Source organism: Lytechinus pictus, chromosome 4 (genome assembly GCF_037042905.1).
Source record: "Lytechinus pictus isolate F3 Inbred chromosome 4, Lp3.0, whole genome shotgun sequence".
Lineage (NCBI taxonomy): Eukaryota > Metazoa > Echinodermata > Echinoidea > Temnopleuroida > Toxopneustidae > Lytechinus > Lytechinus pictus.
The window spans coordinates 1861397-1883922 of NC_087248.1; the positions used below are offsets into that span (position 1 = coordinate 1861397).

Sequence of the window (22526 nt, forward strand, 5' to 3'; positions counted from 1 at the left end):
CACTCACTATTTATTTTGTATTTTATTATATGAAATATGAAATATTCTAATTTTCTCCTCCTTGTCAAGTGAAACAAAGTTTTATTTCTCCTTGAACATGTGGAATTGTCATTATTTTGACAGTTTATGGTTAAGTTAAGTTGGTCCTTTTTGTCAAATTTGTAAAAATTGAAATATTGTTTTATTCAAACAATAAAAAACAAAAGAAATAGTGAGTGATGGACATCATCGACTCTCTCATTTGCATATCGCTGAGTTGTGCATTTAACTGTTTTGTGAAAAATAAGCGAAACTTAAAAATGTCATAACTTTCTTATTTTACATCCGATTTCGATGAAATTTGCAGCGTTATGTTTGTTTGATTTTTCTCTATCGATTTAAATCAACAATTTTCTGGGGTGGACTTGACCTTTAATTTCACGTAACAATGCATTGATCGGTCCTTGTCAATAGGCAATTATAATCGCATAGTAATTATGTACGCGATCTTTCTCCCTCTCACATACCCACAGACGCACCGTCTCACGTACACGCAGCACGTTCACCTACCCCAACTTCACACACCCTAAACCCCCACACACTCACCCTACCTCTACCTAAAGCACATGCAATGTGCCCAAACCCCACAGATTTACGCCGCGTTATCACAGATGTGTATTAAACTGCCTTTCCACTAACATTTTTAACGCTCTAGAGCAAAAATCCTTTAAAAAATTGATATTTTAGAGTTTAAGAATGGGAATCTATTTGAGCAGACTGGGTCTCTGAACTTTACCATTGTGACGTAATTGACATGATGTGTCCCTGCTCATTTTGTTCCCCGACGATTATGTTTAATATCTTACCCAAGCATATATCACATACCCTCGTCATGCTCACCCAAGCCCCAAATGTGTGAATATATCCAAATCAGCATGGAAGATTTAGGGCCATCGCGGGTTAAGGTATCTAAACAGAAACATAAAAAAGACAAAAATCCTTTGGAATTTATCTTGTTTTTTATACGGCCGTCTCGACGGGACGTTTTATGGTATACAGCCGTCCCTATGTCTGTCTGTCCGTCTGTCCATCCGTCCGTCCGTCTGTTAACTTTTTCTTGTAAACGCGATAACTTCAGTTAAACATAACCTAGGCTCATATAATTGTGTGTGTATGATATTAGCATAGATCCAAGGAAGCCTATTGATTTTGAGGTCAAAGATCAAAGGTCAAGGTCACACTGACATGTTTTCATCTTACCCTGCTGCAGTCCTTGTAAACGCGATAACTTCAGTTTAACTTAATCTAGGCTCATGTAAATTTGGTGCGTATGATACTAGCATGAAGCCTATTGATTTTAAAATCAAAAGGTCAAAGGTCAAGATCACATTGAAATATTTTCATTTTACCATTCTGCACTCCTTGTAAACACGATAACTTCTGTTTAACATAACCTAGGCTCATATAATGTGTATGATACTAGCATAGATCCCAGGAAGCCTATTGATTTTGAGGTCAAAAGTTCAAAGGTGTAGTCGCCATTTTCCACTTTTCTTGCTTGACCAATAGCTCCATTTTCCGCGTTACAGACGGGCGTATATGTGCTCGCCTTAGCGACACTTGTTTAAACTTTAAAATTGTTTCATAGTTGCTAATCAACCTACTACTGTGTTTGTATGATATGTTCAGATAATCAACCCTATTAATGGTAGTGTAATGTTTACCTCATCACTCCGAGAGGATTCATTCGATGAAGAAGAGTTAGAACAAGAGGGTATCCCTCCGCCATTCAACGCATACTCAGCTACTGGTGACGTCACGGTAAGACAATCAACCTCGGCGTCCATGCTATTTTCTATTTAAACTTTTACAGCAAAATTCTGCGGTATATGGTTAGTTGTGAAAGAAGAAAATAAAGGACTCTAGAAATGAAAAAGGAAAGAAATGTAACTCGCATGTGTAGCAGATGACTCGGTATGTATTTTGAATTAATGTTGATTACGGTATAATTGAAGAAAAGAATAATTCATCACGTATAAAATTGGTGTAACTATTTAGTTGGTTACAGGGACAGCGGATTAAACCTGAAAGTGTGTGTGTGTATGTGGAGGGTGTTTTGGGGTGTGTGTATGTGAGGAGGTTGAACATGCATAAAATTCATTTCCACGTTCGTGTATATGGTTACTGAAAAAGTTTGGAGGGTGGGAGGGTGAATTTCCCTCCCGGCCCATGTTTTCTATTATTATTTTAGGGCTTACCGTACCAAATGATATAGCTGATTTTTTTTACAGCAGCGGCTGTTAAGACCATCTCTCTTATCCAGGCGCCTTCAAGTAGCTTAAAATTGGATTTAAAATTATCCAATCTTCGGCATGTTTAGTGTGAAATTATTTTACCGCACGTGTTATACAAAGCAGTCCTGTGTTAACATCTATAACCCAAACCGTCCTTACATACAGCATGCACTCACACAAGCATGTAGAGATAGAAAATCACTTTAACCGTTCCAAAAATAACGAGCTCAACTTTCGTGATCTAAACGAGTTACACCATAAACACGGTTTTGTAAACTAAAACTGCAATTTAGAACGAAATATAAAGTTTCGACATATTCCAATGCTATTTAATGTTTCCATTGTCAACAGTTACCTTACCTTTGGTCAGCAAATTAATGAATAATATACCAGAAACAGTAAAGTTTATACTTATTATTTGATTGGTCAATAAATGAATTGATAAATCGTCAAGGACAACTGTAGGCCTTTTTCCTAAAGCTTTTCTTTCCGAATAAAATAATACATATAATGCATTTTTTATCTTTCAATATTTATTGAATTTATAAATGAACTGTTACAAAGTGATGCACCGGCATGACAAAAAATAAAACAATAATTGAAATACGATCATGAAAGTTCATCTGTGTTGGTTGAAAATAAGTAAAATTTCGAGGCTATTCTTCGGATTTTTCGTTGTGTTGTGATCAAAAGATTAATTTTCACTTAATAATTAAAAAATCAAAAAGGATTGACCCAAGAAAAAAAGGTATTTTCATCTTCGAAACATTCTTTTTAATATCGATATCACATGTCTTTGGGAATTTAAGAAATCATGGCATGAATATGACTTCCCCAAATGTATCTCTCGTCACATTCTTCATCTATTATGTGTGTCATATCCAGGGAGACCTTGTGTATGTCAATTATGGAAGGCTTGAGGACTACGAATATCTTCAGAATCTAACCACAAATATCAACTTCAAGGGAAAGATTCTCATCGCAAAATACGGCATGACAGGGAGAAATACCAAGGTAAGATCTGAAATTGATTATATTACAAGGTATCAAAAGGTAAACATGATAGGTGAAATCTAAAGTACAAAATCGTCGAAACAGCCATATAGATAAGTTAGGATAAAAAAAGGCGCTGAGATATTCCCCTGAAATTTCTTTTATCTAAAATTTATTATTGATATTATGTTTTCAATTCAGTTTATCTGACGGCGGCAGCGGCGTCGTCGACATCAAATCTTAAACCGAAGGTTAAGTTTTGAAATGTCATCATAACTTAGAAAGTATATGGGCCTAGTTCATGAAACTTAGACATAATGGTTATCAAGTATTACTAAACATCCTGCCAGAGTTTAATGTCACACGACCAAGGTCAAATGTCATTTAGGGTCAATAAAATTAGACCATGTTGGGGGAATCAACATTAAAGTCTCAACCGAAGGTTAAGTTTTTGAAATGTTATCATAACTTAGAAAATATATTGGCCTAGTTCATGAAACTTGGACATAATGGTCACATGACCGAGGTCAAAGGTCATTTAGGGTCAATGAACTTTGGCCATGTTAGGGGTATTTGTTGATTTCCATCATAACTTTGAATGTTTATGGATCTGGTTCGTGAAACCTGGACATGAGAGTAATCAAGTATCACAGAACATCCTTTGTGAGTTTCATGTCACATGACAAAGGTCAAAGGTCATTTAGGATCAATGAACTTAGATTATGTTGGGGGAATCAAAAACGAAATCTTAACCAACGTTAAGTTTTTTTTGATATCATAACTCTGAAACTATATGGATTCAGTTCATGAAAATTTGACATAAGAGTAATCAAGCATCAGTGAACATCCTGTGTGAGTTTCATGTCACATGACCAAGGTCAATGAACTTTAGTCGTGTTGGGGGTATTTGTTGAATTGCCATCATAACAATGAAAGTTTATGGATCTAGTTCATAAAATATTGATATAAGGGTAATCAAATTTCACTGATCGTCTTGCACAATTCTTTGGTCACACGATCAAGGTCAAATGTCATTTAGGGCCAGTGAACATAGTATTTTCTCATGATATTATGAATGGTGTTTTTTGTGAATGATTATTCTATTGTCGTTTTCAAAGTCAGCACTGCTGCTACATTGAATCGCGGAATGCAGGCGAGACTGCCAGAGGCGCTCCACTTGTTTATGGTTGTTTCCTTTTAACCTTTGTATCAACATTATTTAATACAAAGGTTGTTGTACTTATATTTAAATAATTGGTTTTTGCACGTCCTAGTGGAAAGTCCTCGTTGAATTCTTTGATTATAATCATATCTATATAATTATATCATCATAAGTTCGAAGAGGATCGCAGAACATTTGCAGAAGGAAGTGCATTTTAATAAGATTATAACAACTCAATTTTGTTCTTTCTAGATCCTAATACAAATTCGTATAGATTAATGAGATAACCACTTGTGTTCTGCTTCCTGCTCAAGATGTGTTTCTAATGATTTGATTAAACAAACCACATAAAAATAGCGAATAGAACCGATAACGTACAATACACGGTGGAAAAGATAGTACAATCATGATGATTAATTAATAATACGTTCATTTGACATGTTTGATATGTGTATCATGTATCATCACGGTATATACAGGTTGTAAATGCTGAAAAGTTTGGAGCTGCTGGTCTGATCCTTTTCTCTGATCCTAGAGATCTACCTACCTATGGCTTACCTCATAACGGTATACCCTACCCGAGAGGATCATTTCTACCCAAGACGGCGGCACAGAGAGGCTCGATCCTTAAAGATATCGGTGATCCTCTGACTCCTGGCTACCCTGCTAAAGGTAAAAATTGAAGTTTTTCTTGGCCCCGTGTTACAAAGAGTTACGATTAATCAAATCAATCTCACCTATATGGAAATCCATCAACGTCATATTTTTTTTCTTCAGGAAATTTGCACAATCTCCTTAGTAAACAAAAGGAATCACACTGAATTTTAAAGAGAGTGATGAATGTATGCAAATACATCATATCTGAAATATATTTTGAACAAAGATACACTTTAGATTTTGATGTTGCTGGCTTTCCATAGATGTGGTTGATTGAATCAATCGCAACTCTTTGTAAGACGGGCCCTAATTTGTAGAAGAAGATGATGAGTCTAGTGTAATATATTGTATTTTAAATAAAAGATAGTAAATAGAAAATAACATCAGCGAAAGTGTCAGAAAGTAAAGTACAATAAAGCATGTTACATTAGTCGGGACTGTTCCTTATATACTCTTGGATTTCCACTAAAAATCTGAAAATTACATTTTCCTTCGGGAATATTTCAAATAACATACAGTTCAGTTTTCACAGTGAAGGTGAATGATAATGTATGTGATTAATCCGTTAGTATTAAATCTTGAAATGTCATACACATAGGTAATATTCTTTTCCTAGATTTTGCATACAGATTAGAATTAAACGACACATCAATACCAAAGATTCCTGTACATCCCATTGGATTCGAAGATGCAGAAAAACTTTTAAGGTAAGGAAATTTTCATTTCAAACATGATTATACCTGGTAGCGTACTGTGGGTCACGGCGTGGGGGGGGGGGGGGGACACCAGCACATTTTTTAGTCACTTAGTGGGCACGCGCTCAATAGCATGGTATACTGGTCTAATAGAGACATTTTAAGGACTGTGCCATTAAACGGATATGTATCTCATTGGTAAAATAACGCAAGCGCGAAGCGTGAGCTGAAAATATTTGATATTCAGACCTAAAAAATGGGCATTATAAGCAAATATTTGTACTCATGATACTAGGAGCCTACCTATCTCACTAAACAAACAATGCGAGCGCGAAGCGCAAGCTGAAATTTGTGTATATATTGACCCCAAAGAGACCTAAAAAGGGGCATTGTAAGCAAAATTTTGTAATCATGATACTAGGAGCCTACGTATTTTACTAACCAAATAATGCGAGCGCGAAGCGCGATCTGAAAAATTTTGACATTGAGACCAAAAAGGGGCATTTTAAAGACTGTTTTTAGGAATTCATGAAGAGCAGATATATGACACCAATCCACTAATGCGAGCGTAAGTACGGACTGGAAATGTTTAATATTCATACCTTAAAAGGAGGCAATCACTTTAATAAGCAGACTCGTGAAAAGAAGCATAGGCCTATGTCACTACATAAAATAATTAAAAACTCGAATTGTGATTAAATATAATGTGTATATCGACTTGAAAACGGGATGTATTAGTACCATTTAATTCCCTTTAGCAGGATTATTTATCTCATTAAACAGACAATGCGAGCACCAGGAGTGATTAACACATAGGCACAAAGTAAATTATTTTTCATAAAGTAATAACAAATATTTATCAAGTAATATAATATTACATATCATATATTATAACGTAATATACAATAATTTCTTCTTCCCCCACTATATACGTTTCTCTTTCTTTCTCCCTCTTTTTCTCCCTTTCCCCTGTTTTTTTACCAGCCGATTGGTGGGGGGGGGGGCACGTGCCCCCGTAGTTACGCCACTGATTATACCTTTTAGTATATTTATACAATGTGGAATCGTGGAATAGATGATGATTTTGGTTATTGTGACCAGTCGATAAATTTGAATAAAAGAAAATTAACTATGAAAAAATGTTTTTTTTTTATCATAGACACATAGCTACTTATGGCATTTGTGATGATCATCCATGTATCTTTTGGCTTGAATACCTATTAGTTTTCTTCTTTCCTTCGACCTACCAAATCTTCAATTGCATTAAAACATTTTATTTGTTGAAACCTATCACTCTTTAACCACTTTTATTATATCCAAAACATGGTGTATAATTTTGCTGGCTTCTATAAGTTTAGACTTGATGAATTTCCTTTTGTAAATGAAGTATCAAAGTAAAGTCATGAAATAAATAAATACCATCACATTCTCACACCCACATTCAACACCCCACATTCGCTTGCACACACACACACACACACACTAACTCTCACTTAGAATTATGCAAAAGCTCATTCAGAATCCCGATTCTTAATTTTCATGTTCTTGTTCTGAAGTATATAGAAAAACCAGGATGTAATTCTTAAAGTCTTGATTTCCATTTGACAGGGCATTAACAGGTCCTCAGCCCGGTGAAGGATGGAACAGAGACCCAAGGACAATCTTTGAAGTAGGTCCTGGATTTAAGGACCCCTATAGAGGAATGTAAGCACGACAGAGTATTTTTTTCTTATTTATTTGAATTTACCGCAAAATCGTAAAGTACGCATATTATTGAGTATAGAAAATACGGAACGTCGATAACAAACATATTAACATGAACAAGACATAATTTCACAAAATTTCTCCATCTGAAACTGAAGTGGTCCCAATTCGTAATTGTTATAGTAACAAAATTACGATAATAATTGTCATTCAGTAGCTGATTGCCATTTTGTAAAATAATATTTCCTATTCATTTGTTATCAATCCTCAAAAATGTTGTTTCAAATTGTTGGTGTAGACATGGTTGAACTTTCGATGACTCATCCTTTCTTACGACACATCGACACGTTTTTAAAAGATGGGGACATACTTTGGTCTTTTTTTCCTTTTGGTTTAATTATAGTGCACAGGCCGTGGACCGGGGCGTTGGGTTTAATACACCAGAGCCTAGATATCAAACAATATATTGTAAAAAATATACAAACTTTGGTATTGTTACGTCACGTGTCGATTACCTTGCGAATCCTTGATCTTTAATGTTGAAATGAACGTAATATTTTGTCTTACAGGAAAGTGAGACTAGCTGTAAATTCCATCTCAGCTCATCATTACACATATAACACTGTATGTTTTATCAGAGGAGACATTGAGCCAGGTGAGTGGTATGGTCATTAAAAATGTCAGACGATAAAGATAACAAACATCAAACTATTCACATGCTTAGGCAACTTTTTAATTCACATAAAATCCTTCTTTCGTTTGATTACATCATACTTACATGTCAATTGTAAGACAATCAATTATTCCTATATAACAATGTTTTGAAAATACATTTTAATTAGAAATGTAAATGGGTCAAACCTTAAAGAAAAATATGCAAGGTTCATGAGAAAATTGAGAAGAAGAATCTCGAACAGAAATAAACATAAGAAGTACAAGTTGATTGAAATAGGTCAAGACTGCCGTTGAAAACACGTAGTTAGATAAAATCTCTCGACATTTACTAATATGGTACGTGAAATTACATCATTTATAAACATAGATCGTTACGTCATCGTTGGTAATCATCGAGATGCATGGGCTCTCGGGGCTGTTGATCCTACCAGTGGAACGGCTACTCTCATGGAAGTATCGAGGGCGTTTGGAAAATTAAAACAAGAAGGTGAATTAATTAACATCGACTTTAAATTCAATGGCTCAATGAATAATAAGTAATTTCACAGTGACGTAGGTAAAAATTGTCTTTCCAGCAATGGTTCGTACTGTGAAACCAATTCCTTCGCCAGTAATATGTGTGGCGATTTCTTGAGGTTTTTTTTTACTGCCGGGGGATGAGTCTATCCTTTTCTGGTTGCTGTAAAATATAAAGATTTAGACACGCTTCGGCCTCCCTTTTGGGAGTATAATAAAATCCTTGCTTTAACTCGTGCTCATGGTTCATGGTCATACGCAGAATTATTTTGCTGGGGGAGGGCAGGAAGCGTAAACTTTTTCGAAAAATCTCGAATGCGAGGGAGCAAAGCGACTGAGCTTGTTATTGTGGCGTTTTTGCATTTTGTAAAGTGAAACCGATGGATTTTATTCATACTTTTGGTGAATTTGGTAATGTAAGTTTTCAAAATTTCTGGGGAGGGGACTGCCCCTTCCCCCCTGCTGCTTACGGCCATGTTATGGTTAACAACTCAGTCAAAATGATTTTAATTTTCAAGGGGGGATTTCTGTACAGAAAAAAAAAAAATAAATAACAAGCCCCCCCCCAAACAAAAAAAAAGCTCCTCACTCCACATTAGTGGCAATTTACTTAAGGAAAAACTTGACAAGTAATAAGTCCTCACCCCAATTAATGGTGGTTTATGTCTGAAAAATACAAGCAAAAAAATGTCCTTACTTGCGTATGCACCATATATTTCTTGTGGCTCTCAAGGGCCGGGGAGGGGGGGGGCACGGGTCGGACGCGCCCCTACCCGTGGTACACTATTGTATGGATGGTAACATGAGGCATACACTTCATTGCCATCCGGCACTGTGTAAGATGACAAAACCTTTGATTTTTGTAAATAAAACTATGGTAGACCTTGTCTAACGTATTGAAACTCACTAAGTCTACAATAATGTATGATCCCACTAAATACGTTCAAATTAATAGGCTGAACAGTTGCAAGTCTCGCATTGTTTTTTAATTGATTTAAATCTCTAGATTCATCAGATTTTTCTAATTCTGGGAGCAAGGAATTATTTTATGATAGAAATTTATTTCAGTCCAGAATCTCTAAAATCGTTTTTTTTTTTTTGACAGGAATTCAATCATCTTTTAGCCGATCGCACGATAGCCTATCTAAATTTGGACATAGCCGTTGCAGGTAAGTTGACGTACGTATTTAAAGTAGAGATTTAATTATGGTAGTGTATTTGATTTTATTCTTGAATAATTATGATCTGTCAATTGATGCAGTGAAAAGTCTAATGTAAAGCCAACCCATTTATGTTGGCACATTTGACGAAATTTTAAAAACTAACGAAAAGTTGATGCGCATATTGATGAAATGGAGTTCTCTCAAGATTACGAACTATGAAATAGCGCCATCAGACATTATAACTTTCGCTCTGATAATGAAATTCTCATGTCATTCATTATTTATAGAAAGTATATGGATAAAAATAAATGGCAAAATATCATAGACCGCTTGTATATTACGTTTGACCTTACACAGACTTTTAATTTGATTTATTCAAACAATAATGACAACAAAATATTCTGTTACACGGATCTATTTGATATTTTGACAAATTTTTCAGGTAATTATGTACTGTGGACATCGGCTTCACCTCATTTAAGACCGGTGGTTTATGCTGCCGCCAAAAAGGTAAAGTTGTTTCTTTAAATACCTTAGCTGATATTTTAAACCTGTGTTTGATCATGTCTTTTGTTTATATATCATCATTTACCATATATCGTTTATTGATAAGGAAACATTGACTACCACGTTCATTCAGTTTCAAATTATGAACATTTCGTCATGAATATTTAATCACTGAATATTCAAGTAGACATGGAGATAATCTAAAAATTATGTCTAAATAATATTCTAAAAACTATTGTTCGTCCTTTAATAAAGATTATCGAGGAATAATTAAGAATTTAGAATACTAGTATTACGAGGACTTTAAATTAGTTGTCATTGAGAGTGAGTGTCAGATGCATTCCGTTTTTCCATAAATAAGAATTCATTCGTAGATTATCGCCTTTGGTTAGCTAATTCATAGATGCATAAATATTTCTCAGATGATCTATATAATTCACAGAGGGCTTTGTCTTCATACTGTTTTGACAAGTTGCTATGAATTTCTTTAGAAAAGAATCATCTCGCTCCCTGACCGCTCAAGATTATTGTACAAAAATTTATCGATGATTTTTTTTATCACAATATTTCACAGATTCCAGATCCTGATAATAATGAGAGATCTCTTTATGATACCATGGTTGAACGAAAGCCAGATGATCTAGAACCACAAAGACCACAGTAAGAAAACAACTGTGTAGTTTACAGTGTTGTATATGCATTGGATGTGGATGTGTGGGAGACGACGAAACTGTATGTAGGAGGGTATGTTGAGTTGTGCGTGTGTACGTATGTGTGTGATTGCGGATATTGTGAGGGTGTCTGTGTGTGTGGTGTATGGATGCGTGTGCACGTGTCGCTATGAGGGTGTGTTTGTTTAGTGGTGTGGGTGGGTGAGAGGGTTTGTGTATGTGTGAGGGTAAGAGAGACAGGGATTGGGGTAGGGTATTACTACAGGAGATAAACATAGAAGGAATATTTAAAGCATATTTGGTGTCCAAGGACTTTATCTAAAAGATGTACATATTTTTCAGTGTTTGATTTCTATTCTTTCTTTCAGCGTAAGGAGAACAGCAGGAGCGAGTGATCATCGTGGCTTTATTATGAGATTAGGAGTGCCATTTATAATGATCTTTTATGTACGTATGTATGCTTTCTCATTCTATAAATTCGTCTTCTAGTTAAACATATCTTTCATCCTGACCAGATTGCATCAAATTTGTAATAAAGTTAGTAAATTTGCTTTAATTTGAAAGTACATGTGAACGGTTACATTGCATATAATGACGAACATACCTGAATAGTTAAGGCCGAACATTCTAGTTTCATATTTTTTTTGTACAAAAAGAACAAAATCATCTGAATTTTTCTTGCTTTGGAACAGGACCTCGAGCAAAATTTAAATGAAAACGGTACCTCATTTGTATTCGGATCTTTCTGTAGAATAGGTAACGTTGGTAAAGTCTATTTCATGTTTATCTTCCTATGGGTCGTTAAATTTCACTATTAATGTCGTTTATCCTTATCCTTTTCCTAAATATCACAGGGAACAATAAATGGAAGCTTCTACTCGTTATACCATACGTCATACGAAACCATCCGATTAGTCGAGGAGTACATCGATCCAGAATACTCCCATCACCTCGCAACAACCCGAGTATTTGCCGAGATGACCCGAATACTAGCCGATTCATTAGTGTTACCATTCGACGTGCATCGTTATTCGGTAGAACTGCTTTCTATGTGGATTGATCTGAATTTTAGCGAAGCATCGGTAGATCTTCTGGACCACGGGATATCACTTGGTAAGAGTAGACCAACTCTTTCCAGCCTTGATCAGGGGAAGTACCGGGGTATCTTTATAGGGCGGCGGAGAAATCCAAACGATGATGAAATTCTCCTCAATTAAATAATAGGTGTTAAATGAAGATATGCAACCGAATTCTTTCTTTTCTATTCTCTTCATTCTTCCCTTTTCTTCCTATTTTATCTCCCTGTTATTCACACCGGTTTAAAAAACAGAGGGGAAGTTCGCACCCACTCGCGCCGCCCTTGATCTATTTCATTTCGTTCTCTTCTTCGATTCAAATATGGTTCCTTTTTATTACCATGATTATACTTACTATCACTGGTGTACAGTTGTCTTTATCTTTTTTTATGGGGAGGGGGGGGGGGTGTCGTGGCGCATTCCCTAAAAGCTCCTGTACCATGACCATGAGATAAAAGGGAAAATTTGTATGAACAGGGAATGGTAAAAACAATTTTTTCGATATTATGATAAATCTTTCTCTAAATTAGACTTTCCCATGAACATGTTTTGTTCCCTCGCGATCATGTTCGGAATCCCCCGTATCTCAATTCTTGTCTCCTCATTTTATTTTACCCATTCTCCCTGGCTTTAATATACTTTTATAACCGTTACTTTTTTACCATAAAGAAGGCAAATATAACTTTCATTGCAATTCTGAATTCAGAGTTCCTATCTTACCGGATAATTTAAAGAAAAAATTGCCATACGCTTTTACATGTTACAGATTTATCGTAATTCAATGTTGAAATATCGCGCAAAGTGCGATTATAAGGTTGCCCACTTATTGACGAAAGTGGCGCCTGTCCATATTGAGCGGAGCGTTCAAAGAGATTGAGAAAGATCAATACTGTTTCAGAAGAATGTGACATCATCATGAAGTGTATCATTAATATTTGACTAGGCTTATCATTTCAAAGTTCGCTAGTGGTTTGCCATGCCTCCAATATTTATGACGCTGACATGTCGGAGATATGATATTTGTTTTTCGAACTTATCATTCGAACAAATGATTTAGGGGGCGTGTTCGAGTTGGCAAATTTCCAGACGCAAATAAAACTGAGATGAGATTTGTGATTCTCCAGTATTGAAATAGGAAATGCGCCCTCTACATTAAACGAATCTTAATGACGACCTTTCACTTTGTATAAGACTGAATTTTTAAAATTTGAAAATGAGCCTTGGGTGAATACTGAGTACTTATGTATTAAACACTCAAGAAATCAGATTGGTCAACATGTAAAAAGGTCTATACTGTTGGTTAAAACTAAATTGCTTGAAAAACGAAATGTCAAATCACTTAACCAATATTTTGTAGGTACGCAATTAAATACGTTTTCTGAGAGTATCGATCGATTTGAAATAAAGGCGCTAAGTCAAACAAGAATTTCATATTCATTTATTTTCACCAAACATCATTTGTAATTTCAGAACGTTTAAAGGAAGCCGTATACGACTTTATAGGAAATTGTACAGACTTCCAGGAAAGGGTTAGCAACGTTAATAAAAGCAGGTATGATAATGTACATTTACTGTCTCCACACTCTAAAAAAAGAGAGTAGAAATTTACCCAATATTGGGTAGGAATGGAACACACATGGTAGCTGGGTAATTTTCCCCCAATATTGGGCAAAATTCATGTGATTGCGTAACACACTATTTTGGTATATTTTTACCCAACAAATATGCATGTTCCCATTTTACCCAATATTGGGTAAACCTTTTTTTAGAGTGCAGAAACCGACAGTTTGAAGTCAATTGCGTGTTTTAATCCTTCATTGACAACAATGACACGTGAATGAGTCATTTATTTGGTTTTGGAAACTGGGATCCTTTAAACTTTTTTAATGGCGTTTATGATATGGTTTATGTATACTACAAAACCTGGTGGAAATTTAAAAAGACTGAGACCAATTTTCTTCAAACGGAATAATTAGCTGTCAACTCTCAATTGGGTAGTTTTCTTTTGGAAAACTTGGTTTGAACATAAGACGACTTTGGAATTACAAAGAAGTTCATATTCTGATTCCTCAAAATCGAGTTCAAGAGCTTACACAAGCCTTAGCTTACGAAGAGGGTCCCTCCCTCACCATTCCCGTAATGATACTTGAAACAAAATATCTTGTTTCCTGTTTAACAGTTTACAAGGAGACTTTTTAATCAATCTTGAAAAACACTTCTAAACAAACAAAGACAGATGATGAATTAACAAAAACTTTTGAAACGCCTTTTATAATAAGATCTCGTCATTGAAACTCACTTATGTCTTTATCCTAAACATTTTTAAAACGCAAGTTAAGATTAAGAGTAGTCAGATTTATTGATGAGGTTATGCAATTTATTCTACCATAACTGAGGGTATTTATTTATCTTAATAAAAAAATCGTTATCTCTTTTGAAACTTGTCAGCCCGTCAGCAGTAAGACAGATTAATGATCAGATGATGCAGTTAGAGAAGGCATTTATCAAGGAGCTACCTGACAATAGACTTGATAGGTGTGTATAGACTTCCGTTGCTTCTCGAACTCTTTATGTCGTCACACTATCTTTCCTACCCCTCTTCATTTATATTTTCCATAGTGAGCCACCAACAAATTCTATCATTTCTACCATCTGCTAAAATAATAATTTCGGTATCATGTTTATTAGTTTGGAAACAAAGGACATTAAAAAACGTAAACGCGTAGAAGCAAAACACACTGCAAAACACCAATTATGAGATTTTAAAATGATGATATTGTGTGCAGTTTGGTGTTGCAAAGTCCAATACGACGCAACAAAAAATATACATTTCATCATGTTTATGGTCATTTTGTTTTATTTGTCTTTTCTTTAATGTAATTGTTATACATATAAATCTCCAATCCACTATTTCAGTAATCTATGGTGATTCCATCTTCTAATTTCCATTGCTTTTCATTAATTAATTACCTTTATACACCAGACACGTCTTATTCTCACCAAGATTCACGGAATACGACGCCAGAGTTGGGCCTTTCCCAGGCATCGCTGATGCGTTACATAAGATCTTACAAGACTCCAACCAAGAGACACGCTGGAAAGTAGTATCCCAGCAAGTCGCTATTTTGACGCATGCTATTGAGGCAGCGACCGCTGTTTTGAAAGATGTGACGTCATGGTAAACACAAGGGCGTACTGTGAGGGGTTGGGAGTGGGAGCTGCAGGAAACATGTTCATGCACTGATGTCCCTTTTAGTGGCGCAAAAAGGCATTAGTGAGAGAAATGAATAAAGAATAGTTTAATGTAAGGAATGTTCAAAATCTAGAGCGTCTAGAGATGCGATTTCAATAAAACATGGGTGGGTTGCCTATTGTGAGCAACCTTCTTCTGCCGCAGGATCTTCTCTTGGGAATAATTTACCATTCAATTTAAGAATTGTATCATTACTAGAGACTTTCAAATCCAAATTGAAGTCTTTTCTAACGGTACCAGTTCTTTGCACGAAGACACTAACTTGTCCAAACTCGATTTTCTTGTGCTCCTCAGAATAGAAATTTTCTAGAAAGATGGTGCCATATAAATGCAGATGCCATCCAATGTTGTAAGTTGGAATGGAAATGTTCGTTTCCTAGATACACCAATGGTTATCGCTACTGTGCTAATGAACTGATTTATTTTGTACAGTTTTGTGACCAATCTTGCTCCAGATGATTGGTTGATATTAGATGTCTAAGATATTCCGTCCAAACTACGTGTGCATTTCAACACACTTACCATACACTTAATATTTACTTCAAATCAATAAATCTTTTCTTTCACTTCTCAGCACATTTTGTGTACATGATTAATATAGGAGATGTTTCGGATGTATATCATATTTTTTTGCAATACGTCTCAAGATAACTATATTTTCATTTCAATGACTAAATGTAGCTTGATATGGATTGTAGGTTGTAAGATTAAAAGTGCAGAAAGAGTCTTGGATCTTTTTATTATTTTACATTCAATTGTTGAAAATATATTTCAAATATTTCAGGAGAATATAACTGATGAATATTTTCTCAAAATGATATTTGTATATAGGCTGGTTGAGTATTCATTGTAGGGCCAACATTTGGGGATGTGTGTATACCACAGTGGAGAAAATAATTATGCATAATTATAGCGACTTAAACAATTAAACCAAACTCATACTCCAGTAGAAACCATTTCTGAAATTACCTTATTTCAGATTTCAGCTCACTGAAAGGAATTTTAGATTTCACAAGCTAGCCCATGATTTCTCCTTTGATACTGTGCTCTCATCCTTATTTGTGAGAAGTACGAGGCTGATATCTCCATATCAGAAAATTTCCACGTCATAGATGGGAAAATTAATGCTGTATAAATATGTGCATATTTGTTTTGTATCTGAATCACATTCTGTTTAAATATTGATTTTTACCCCTAAAGATGCTCTCAATATGCAGATCTGTTTTTGAAATAAGCTTATGAACATCTGATCTTTAAAGACAAATAGTCCATTATAAATGAACTTTGGCAAGTTTTAATAAAAGTTGTTAGATAAGAATAGACGCAGTCAACTTTTATTGATAAAATCGTAGGTAACTATGTTTGTAGATAATATACATAATATACGTTGATTCATTTTGTAAATATTTGTAAATAGATATATTCTTAATGTTTGTTGGTACAAACGATTATGTCTATAATCTTTTGCTAGAGGTGTTTTGATATAATGCTCGATCTAGTGTCGAAGTGTTTTTAAAACTTGATTTTTAAGAGTATGCCAGTTTTCTACTTAAATGAAACTGTAGTTTTATGTAGTAACAAATCTGATATGAGGGGTAATTTTCAGATAAACATGGAATATATAATATTGATTCAAATAAATACGTGAAAATAAAAAATAACATAAAAAACGAAGATATTTCTGTCAAATTATAAGAAAGGCCAGCAATACATCATTCTGATCGGAAATCTAAGATGAGATATTACTTGTTTATCTGAAAATGACCTCTCATATAAGATTTGGTAATACATAAATATGCAGTTTCATTAAATTAAAAAGCATGCATACTGTTTTGAAAAATGATTTTGAAAATGTATGTAAAGCGCTTAAAGACATCGTTCCGATGTATTAAGCGCTATGTAAAAAGCGGATTATTGTTATTATTATTATGATTGTTATTATTGTCACAAATGTTTAAAATAAATTATTAATGTAGTTACATTTACTTTATAAGTAATGAAACATACGAATTAAAACAGTTTGTCTTTTCATATGTTTATTTCGTCCGTTGTTATTTATTCAAGTGACATATAAAGCATAAGGATACGGTATATATTTTTTTTGACAAGAATATTCATCGACCAATACAAATCTATATTCATCAGTTGATTCATATTCAGTTACAATATAAACAGGGGAAATAAAACTTGTACCTCACGTGAATTGTGTGCCTGTATGGATTTTATTTTACTTAAAAAGTCATGTATTTTGAATACTAGTGAAAAGGATAATTAAAATCTTTTTTTCACAAGGCAACAGCTTAAATAAAATGACGAATGAACATGAAAGTATGAAGAATAATTTCTATCTTCATGACAAATAAGACCGTACGTCTTTGCACACAGCAATCATTCCGTAAACAAATAAACTAAAGTTAAAAAACAGTCCATTAATCTTAACAGATTTCTAAAGCAAACCGATCATACTTCTTAGACTTTGAGAGTGATTTGATATCACAATAATAAGATAAGATACACGCTAACCAGCATTGAAGCCGTTTTAACCAGGCAGGTTAATGTTTATTCTGCAATCTATTGACATATTGCGCCCCTGACGCAAATAAATAATCATTGTGTCGGTACATAATTACACCGATACATTCACCATGTTCAAATCTGTCACCTTTCCTTTTCCTATTTTCCCTCCTTCCCATTTTTGTTTGCTTTTGAGTTGCCTTTTCAGTGTCTTCCTCTTTCTCCCCTTTTCATATCCCTACCCCTTCTTTTCCTCTTCATTTTTTAAATTGGGTTAACCAGATGAGGAGGAGGGGATTCCCACCTTTAATACGGCCTTGTTGTCAAAAAGTTTTCTACTTTTGTTAAAAATGTATTTCCTCAGACAGTTATTCCCTATCATGCATGTACAGTGCAATTTATATGAATATCAACATTTTAAGATTTCTATGAGTTATACGGTAAGAATTTGGCTATTCCAAGAGAGCTTTTGGCCAATTATCACTAACCCATTTCTTTGACCAACTATACGTATTTTACCCTGACACTGTGTAATCATGTAAAATTAAGTCTGTGACTTCTAATAATGTTTTACAATAAACTTTGATTTGAAATTAATTGGATGGAAGTTTGCGAAATAAATTCAGCTTATTGTCTGACGTCCTGTACATTTCCATCAATAAAAAAAAACCCGTCATAACACTTCTAGAAATAATGATTTTCATCGCGTTATGGTCAAGAAAAAAAATGATTAAATGAAACGTAAATACAGTATTTGATTACTAGAAGTGACTTTTGACAAATGATTTTGCCTTTATTTTTCGCTCACTTATGCATTATTCAATTGATAAATGGTCGATATCTAATGTTATCGACTAAGTTTAACGTTTAATGTTTCGACGTAACAATAAAATCAATATCAGTATTGGCCAAATTACAAATTATTCCAACAGACAAAAATCAATATCAGTATTGGCCAAATTACAAATTATTCCAACAGACATTAAGACATTATTTTATTCTTTAATGTGGTCAAATGCAATCGTTCGCAATCTAAATTTTAATTGATCACAAGTTTTGTTTGGCCCTTGTTCCTGTTCTAGTCTAACTTTCCCCTGATATTATTTTCATGTGGTATTATTTTTTTTACATCTTTTTCTCCTCATCATTTTCCGATCATTGAATTAACCATTATTATTAGTAGTATCATTGTCAAGGCGTTGTGGATCGGGGTTTCCATTTTGGCTTTGGTTGGCTTCCATTGTTTTCGGATTCATGTATTTTCGGAAGCTCCAAAAAGCATAAACCATCAGGATGACCAAAGGGATTGTTGTTAGTACTGCCACAATAGTAACAAGGGGGCCACTCCATTCTAGTCGGACCTGTCGATCAAAATGGCTGTCATCAGGAGTTTCGAGGTGTTTTTCAGTTAAATGTTGGTCTAATGATTCTGTGTGCTCTGGCTTGGTTGATAAAGAAGGGGAGGTTGGGGTGATGACTACTGATTCCCCCGTCTTGTCATATTGGAGGTTTAATGTGAATTCATTACAATTAGCCTCATTCGTTCTTTCACTAACATCGAGACTACAGCATCTGGTAGGCTCCCCTCTCTCAATCCACATTGTTTTGACTATGTTTGAACTATATCTTTCTTCCCGACGTTGTAGGTAAGGAGTTATTCTGCCGTTCTGGTAGCATCTTAAGACACCTGGAATGCTCCCTTCACTTGCAATACATTTCACCCACTGCCATCTCCCTGATATTTCAATGTCACTGTCAGTATCTTGAAGAATAGTACAGTTTGCTTTTCCTGGTGGGTACTTTACAGTGAGACTTATACTCTCTCTGGAACATTCTTCCTTTTCTTCACCAACAGTCCGATATGCCCGACATATGTATGTACCGCCATCATTTCTAGAAACATTATGGATAACAACATATTTTATATGATAATGTTGAGGTCCCTCGTCTACTCTAAAACGAAGCTTTCGGTCCCCCTGGAGAGATGATTGAATAAATGTACCGTTTCTATAAAATGGTTTTCCATACTGTTTGCTTATTTCAATTAAACAGTTTTCAGTATCGATTAGCCTGCCACAAAATGTGAATTTTACACGTTCTCCTTCGTAATGCTGCAGTTGGGCTTCACAAATATGAAGAATTAAGAAAAGATAACCAAGGATCATTTTTCATGTTCAATTGCAGGCAATGTTGAGACTGGCTGCACGACGAGTATAAATACTTGAATGATATTTTAATCAGTGCTAACGCTATTATGACTTCTTAGATGATATAATGTTCATCTCCGTGCTTTTATAGGGACCTTACATATGCACTTGTTCAACCAAATGATGAAAGTAATCGAAAATTTTGCACTTCGTTTAAACCTCCGATGTGTAGTCGCAGATTTGAAATTCCATTACATTCGAAAGGATTTCGTTATTTCGTAGACCAATACGCTGTGGTGGTACATCTGTCAAAAAAAGAAAAAGAGTATCTCTAAAATGGTATTTCTTTCTTCGAATTGATGAGGATGAAGATGATGATAAATCAATGAAAATCAGTGAAAATATCGATATAATATATATACAGTGCGTATCAAAATAAAGTTACACTTTGAAAAGCCCTGGGAATAAAAAAATATACAACATGTGGGTATTTTTTTCACATATAAACTTGGGTTTGGGTCTCATCTATCCAATGAAAGTAAAGGTTTTGACAGAATGTTACACTTGAGTGAGCACTGTTCATTTTTTGTAAAGCTCGCAGAAATCTGTTTGCGCAGAAATGCTCATTTTCAGGCTGTGTCAAGGGGAAAGGGCGAAATCAAACTTACCCTTCGAAACATTTCTCATACATTTCCCTTGCACTTTTAGTCAATTGAAATAAAACGGATACATTCAAGCATTTTGTATAAATTTTGCCACCCAAATTGAAATTTCAACACTTTAGTAAGCACAACCTTTACCCTTTTTGTGCCAGCTGGATCTGAGGACATAACCGAATCTGAACAAAAGTTTATATCAGACATCTCAGCATTTTTTCACTAATTTTTATCATTTAAAGTGAGTTTACATTTCATTTTTCATTTAATACTAGTTTCTCCACACTTTTTCCAAGCTTGACAATGATTAACAAAATGAAAATCAAGCTTAAGCCCTTTCATGTAAATCACAGCTCAGTGTAAAGCAAATATCGTCACGATGACCTCGGTGTGTGGGGGAGTGGGGGTGGGGCGCAATGTACTCTCTGAAGTGTTTTGGGCAAGGAAACAATTAAAAAAAAAGGAAGAAGATATCTTGAAATTAATTTACTAGCTAAATTCCACGTGTTCTTCATGATTAAGATCTACTTTTATTCGCATAACTATTTTCAAAATTCTGCGCAAATCACTTTTCACTAACTTTTCAGAAGTAAGTGGTGCTCACTCAAGCATAATATTTTTCGACAGTGTTATCGTGGCCGCGGCGTTCAAAGCTGGAGGCCCGGGTTCGATTCCCGGCAGAGACATTTTTTCGGCATCACCAATTTTTCCAAAGGGTAGATAGCTCTGGGGAACCTTGATTTAAGCTACGCCTACCATTGTTCTCTTCTATCACAAAATATTTAAATAAAAAAGAGTTGCCAAAGCTGCTGTACATGTGTAACTTCACACATTTATATATATATATATATATATATATATATATATATGTGTGTAAAGTTATACATGTACAACAGCTTTGGCAACTCTTTTATTTAAATATTGTAAAGAACTGGATGAAGAGAACAATGGTAGGCGTAGCTTAAATCAAGGTTCCCCAGAGCTATCTACCCTTTGGAAAAATTGGTGATGCCGAAAAATGTCTCTGCCGGGAATCGAACCCGGGCCCCGAGCTTTGAACGCCGGTGCCTTAACCACTAGACCACAGAGACGGGTTAGTGGCTAGGGCGACCCGATCCGATTGACCGTCAGATAGACAGATTTTCGACACTATACCAATTATAATTTCCTTTGTCGGGTGAAGGTGGGTTTCGAACAATGACAAGCCGCCATGCTTCAGCTGGATCAAAGCTAATGCTTTGATACAGTACACGTATGGGAGAAAGTATACAAATGTGTAAAGTTATACATGTACAACAGCTTTGGCAACTCTTTTATTTATGTTCTCTTCATCCAGTTCTTTACAATATATATATATATATATATATATATATATATATATATATATATATATATATATATATATTGTGACGAAATGAAAGGTTTATTTAATGTTCATCATGGTTTTGGAACGGTGAAGAGCGTAGAATAATTTTAATCCATGTATATAGTTGATTAGGGAAATTCAGTAATCATTTGTAATCGATTATGTATATAGGTATTTTCTTTTAAAATATTTAAGCACTATTTGCTGAGAAATAATGATGTTTACAACTGTTTGATTATGTTAGATGTTTACATTTAATCGTTTTTTACTGTTCCAGTATGAATATTAGAGACAATTACCATTGTTGTTGTTGTAAAGATTTATTTCATAACTCTAACTGTTTTTAAAAGATGATTAAATTTGAATTCTTGACAATCTCCCTCCCCGATCATATGATTGGCAGTAAAAGGTTTCTAACCAAAACTCTGTTCAATTTTTATTGGAACCTGCTGCGACAGGATGAGCTTGATTTCTATTCAGCAAAGTTATAAGAACTGA

The 22526-nt window shown here is 34.7% G+C and overlaps 2 protein-coding genes across 2 annotated transcripts; both read left to right on the top strand.

Moving 5' to 3' along the window:
* The first annotated feature begins 914 nt into the window (after positions 1 to 914).
* On the top strand, positions 915 to 11009 carry LOC135153939 (N-acetylated-alpha-linked acidic dipeptidase 2-like). The gene is made up of 10 exons (XM_064098880.1): positions 915 to 944; positions 1669 to 1800; positions 3159 to 3287; positions 4908 to 5100; positions 5702 to 5792; positions 7389 to 7484; positions 8054 to 8139; positions 8527 to 8646; positions 10281 to 10348; positions 10920 to 11009. The coding sequence occupies exons 1-10, from the start codon at positions 915 to 917 to the stop codon at positions 11007 to 11009; spliced, it is 1035 nt and encodes a 344-aa protein (XP_063954950.1).
* Positions 11010 to 11271: 262 nt separating this feature from the next.
* On the top strand, positions 11272 to 17377 carry LOC135153933 (N-acetylated-alpha-linked acidic dipeptidase 2-like). The gene is made up of 5 exons (XM_064098865.1): positions 11272 to 11463; positions 11871 to 12129; positions 13563 to 13644; positions 14541 to 14627; positions 15076 to 17377. The coding sequence occupies exons 1-5, from the start codon at positions 11428 to 11430 to the stop codon at positions 15272 to 15274; spliced, it is 663 nt and encodes a 220-aa protein (XP_063954935.1). The 5' UTR covers positions 11272 to 11427; the 3' UTR covers positions 15275 to 17377.
* The last annotated feature ends 5149 nt before the right edge of the window (positions 17378 to 22526 follow it).